A 4,246-nucleotide genomic window follows, 5' to 3' on the forward strand; every position below is an offset into this window, starting at 1 on the left:
TCTAGTGTCCCCGTGCTAGCGACAGGTGTGCCATTATCCTCCTGATCCCGCGGAGCGACTTCAACACACTGTTGACCCCGGTTACACGAGTATCCGGCACCCCCTACTCACACAGTCCATATCGCCTGTGGTCCGGCACCGTGACACCCATAGTCACCCGTGTCGCGACGCGATCCGACTGCAACAAACAGCGTCCCCGTGCCCGCGACGAGCGTCTACACCCCTCCTCGTCCCGCGGAGAGACCCGACCTTGTCCATCTGACTTTGGGCAAGAACATTGGTGACCCCGACGTGATCCTTTACCAACAAAGGATCACACTTCAGCATCCGCCTTCCACATAGGCAGCACACACGCCGGTTTGCACAGGTAAGACGTTCTTACACAAACACCTGTCAAGCCTAGCTTAAGAACCGCAGTCAGCAAAATTTACTGAATACCTGCACTATGTCGACCTCATTCATTGAGCAGACAAACCAAACCAGAATCGATTTACACAATCGATTGTTAGACGACCAAAACGAGCTGCAAGGAAAAATACAACAGCTTATAAAGAATTACGGCAAGGATTCTGCCGACAGACGCCTCCGAGAAGGCTATTATGCCGGTAGATTAGACCAACTAAAGGAGCTCTGGCAACAATTTTGTGATCTGGATGAAGAGGTCCAGCAAGCGGCACTACCCACGGGAAGTGAATACTCCTCACGACTAACAGCACTTAAGGAGCTGGTTGAAAAATATCAAAGGATCTTCCTGGACAACATACCGACTGGAAGCGATCCACCAAAGGCCCCCAGACGAACCTCAGCGAACATCAAGATCACAACAGGAGAGCAAGTAAAGGGAAGCTCCACAATTGATACGGTAATTCGACAGTTGCAGAGAAGATGCAACGAATTGGAATCATCACTAACATTAGCCTCAAACGCTCCAACCGTCACCCCAGCCCTACAAAGGCACCTGGATCTCCATTGGGCATTACTGAGGCAAGCCCACGATGAATTGGATAGCACACCTGGGGCCGCAGCCCGGGCAGAAGCCGAGCTAGCCCAATTCCACACGTTATATGAAGAATACGAAATGAACCTACTTCGAGAAAACGATGCGCCAATGAGCCTAAACTTGGCATTGCCGCCAATTAGCATTCCAGAATTCAATGGCGAGTATCTAGACTGGCCACGGTTCCATGACCTTTTTGTAGAGTTAGTACACAATAAACCATATTCGGCCAGCCAAAAACTACATATTCTACAAAGCTCTCTTCGTGGTGAAGCAAGGAACGTCTTGACAGACACCGCCTTCTCACAGGGTGGCTATGACGAAACCTGGTTGCGCCTAAAGGCCAGGTACCAGAACGGAAAGATACTAGTATTCGCCGCCATAGCAAAAATCGTTGATTATAAACCTATAGATGGCTCTTCACGTCAGCTCAGGGCTTTACATGACACGATCAAGAATTCAATGAGTACTCTAAAAAACCTGGAAATCTGCACAAAGAGCTGGGATCCAATTATAGGGTTCTTAGTGCGGCGAAAACTAGATCAGTATACGTTAGCCGCTCTCGAAGACTCAGCCAACTCACCAACAGAAGTCCCGTTGCTGGAAAGTGTTTTAGCCTTTTTAGAACGGCGATCCGGCATGTTGGAAACACTGGACGCTCAACCCAAAACATTGGTATCACGAGATAACACTTGTAAAATTTGCAACATAGCCACACACCGGCCCCTATCCTGCAACATGTTTCGAAGAATGAGTCCGGAAGAACGTCGGCAGGCAATGACGAAGATTGCAGGCTGTGCCAATTGTCTGTCAAACTACCATAAGACAAACAGCTGCCCGTCGCCAATGACCTGTCGCTTTTGCCGTCAACGGCATCATTCCATGTTGCACAAACATCCAGAATCCACGGCGCCGGTTGTTGCCATTGCTACCATAGATCAACCATTGCAAGCGATGGATACTTCAGATCCAAATCTGCAGACCCCAATGATCAACAAGGTGTCTGCGTTGACCCTCAGCCAACCACCAAACCCGTACGTATTACTCCCCACAGCCATGGTGGCAATACAAGGACAAACCGCAAGGCGAGAAAAGTGTCGCGCAGTCATCGACCCTGGCTCTCAGCTTAATCTCATGTCCAGCAGGATGGTGGACCAACTTGCTATCCCCACCTTCAGCACATCACAAGGTATCTCAGGGATTGGAGAAACGGCGCAAGGATCTTCGTCATGGGCACGCGTGCGGCTGTCATCATTAAGGTCGAACTTTCAGAAGGAGATTGTTGTGTTTATCCTACCACGACTGACGAAGAACCAACCGTCGGAATCCATAGATGAAGGACTTAGTCTTCCGAGCACGGTAGTGTTAGCGGACCCCGAATTCGGCCAACCCGGAAGCATAGATTTGCTACTGGGAGCCGAGGTGTATTCTCGATTGATAAGACCCGGACTTATCAGTTTGGGGGATGATAAGCCAACTCTACAAGAAACCACTCTTGGGTGGATTGTGTTCGGCGCAGTGAGGCGACGAGTGCCAGCAGCCATGGCAGGAAATGTCATGACAATAACACGGGAGGATCCATTACCAGCTCTGGAAAACTTTTGGAAGCTAGATACGTTTAACACGGAGGTACCAGCAATGACAGTCCAAGAGAGACTTTGTGAAGAACATTTTCTATCAAACGTTCAAATCTGCCCGGATCAACGACTAATGGTAAGGTTGCCGTTCGCAGAAAATCCAAGGGAGCTAGGAAAAACATTAGCGTTGGCTCAACGGAGATTTTCCAGCCTAGAACGTCGGTTAGAACGAGATCCAGCAATGCGAGAAGGATACGTGAGTTTTATGGATGAGTATGAACGTTTAAACCACATGACGGAGGTACAGCTTTCCAGTATACCAAGGAATCATTATTTTATTCCCCACCATTGTGTCCTAAAGCCAGACAGCTCCACCACAAAATTAAGAGTGGTCTTTGACGCTTCGGCTGCTAGCTCAACAGGAAAGAGCCTCAACAACATCCTAAGGGTCGGGCCAACAGTTCAGAGTGATTTACTATCAATTTTATTACGGTTCCGGACGCACCGATTTGTGTTCACAGCCGACGTAGAGAAAATGTATCGACAAATCTGGGTTCATCCTCAAGACAAGGGCTATCAACTCATAGTATGGCGACGAAACACACTAGAGAAAATGCGATACTTCCATTTGAATACGGTGACCTACGGGACTGCATGTGCACCTTACTTAGCAACAAAATGTTTACAACATCTGGCACAGAGAGCGCCGACAAGCCAGCAGCTAGGCGCGGACGCCATTCAGCAAAACTTCTATGTCGACGATTGCTTATCAGGAGCCGACACGCTGGAGGAAGCAATACGGCAACGAGATCAGATTTGTGCAATTCTAGGGTCGGCAAAACTAAGATTGAGGAAGTGGTGCGCAAATCACCCAGAGTTACTTAAGGATATTTCAAGGGACGACCAGGCGTTGGACCTCGACTTCAGCAAACTCTCGGATGCAACGATAAAAACACTAGGGATAGTGTGGAATCCTAAGGAAGATAAAGTCCAAGGACGCGCGACGCCATACGAACAAGGGACGGTCACAAAACGAGTTGTGTGCTCTGAATTAGCCAAAATATTTGATCCACTAGGGCTACTATGCCCCATAACGACAGCAGCAAAAATATTTATGCAGAAACTATGGCAAAAATCGTTAGAGTGGGATACTGAGTTGGACAAGGAAGATACAACCCATTGGCAGGCATTTCGAAATGATAGTCAGGTATTGGCTACCATTGAGCTCGCCAGGCATCCGCTTCCACAGGCAGACCCAGCAGCCATCCAATTGCATATATTTTCTGATGCGTCAGAAGTCGCTTATGGGACGGCTGCGTATCTTCGTACGATAACAGCCGCCGGTCCAATAGTAAGTAAGCTGCTATGCGCGAAATCACGAGTGGCGCCCCTAGCAAAACAAACATTGCCTAGACTAGAATTATGTGCAGCGGTCCTAGGAGCTGAGCTAGCAGAAAGAATCAAAAGTGATTTACGGATAAAGATCGATGAAGTCCAATATTGGACGGATTCTACAATAGTGTTAGCATGGATAAACGCAACAGCATCATCATTTCATACGTTCGTAGCAAACCGAATTGCTCGGATTCATGAACTATCAAATCCGGAGCAATGGGTGCATGTAGCATCAGAAGACAATCCAGCAGACCTTGCATCGAGAGGATGTTCAGCA

The 4,246-nt window shown here is 48.3% G+C and overlaps 1 protein-coding gene across 1 annotated transcript; it reads left to right on the forward strand.

The window, feature by feature from the left end:
• Positions 1 to 445: 445 nt before the first annotated feature.
• LOC139354347 (uncharacterized) lies at positions 446 to 3,299 on the forward strand. Its single transcript, XM_070998573.1, has 3 exons — positions 446 to 873; positions 955 to 3,160; positions 3,246 to 3,299. Exons 1-3 carry the CDS (start codon positions 446 to 448, stop codon positions 3,297 to 3,299), a joined length of 2,688 nt encoding a protein of 895 aa, XP_070854674.1.
• The last annotated feature ends 947 nt before the right edge of the window (positions 3,300 to 4,246 follow it).

This window comes from Drosophila suzukii (assembly GCF_043229965.1).
Source record: "Drosophila suzukii chromosome 2 unlocalized genomic scaffold, CBGP_Dsuzu_IsoJpt1.0 scf_2c, whole genome shotgun sequence".
Taxonomy (NCBI): Eukaryota; Metazoa; Arthropoda; class Insecta; order Diptera; family Drosophilidae; genus Drosophila; species Drosophila suzukii.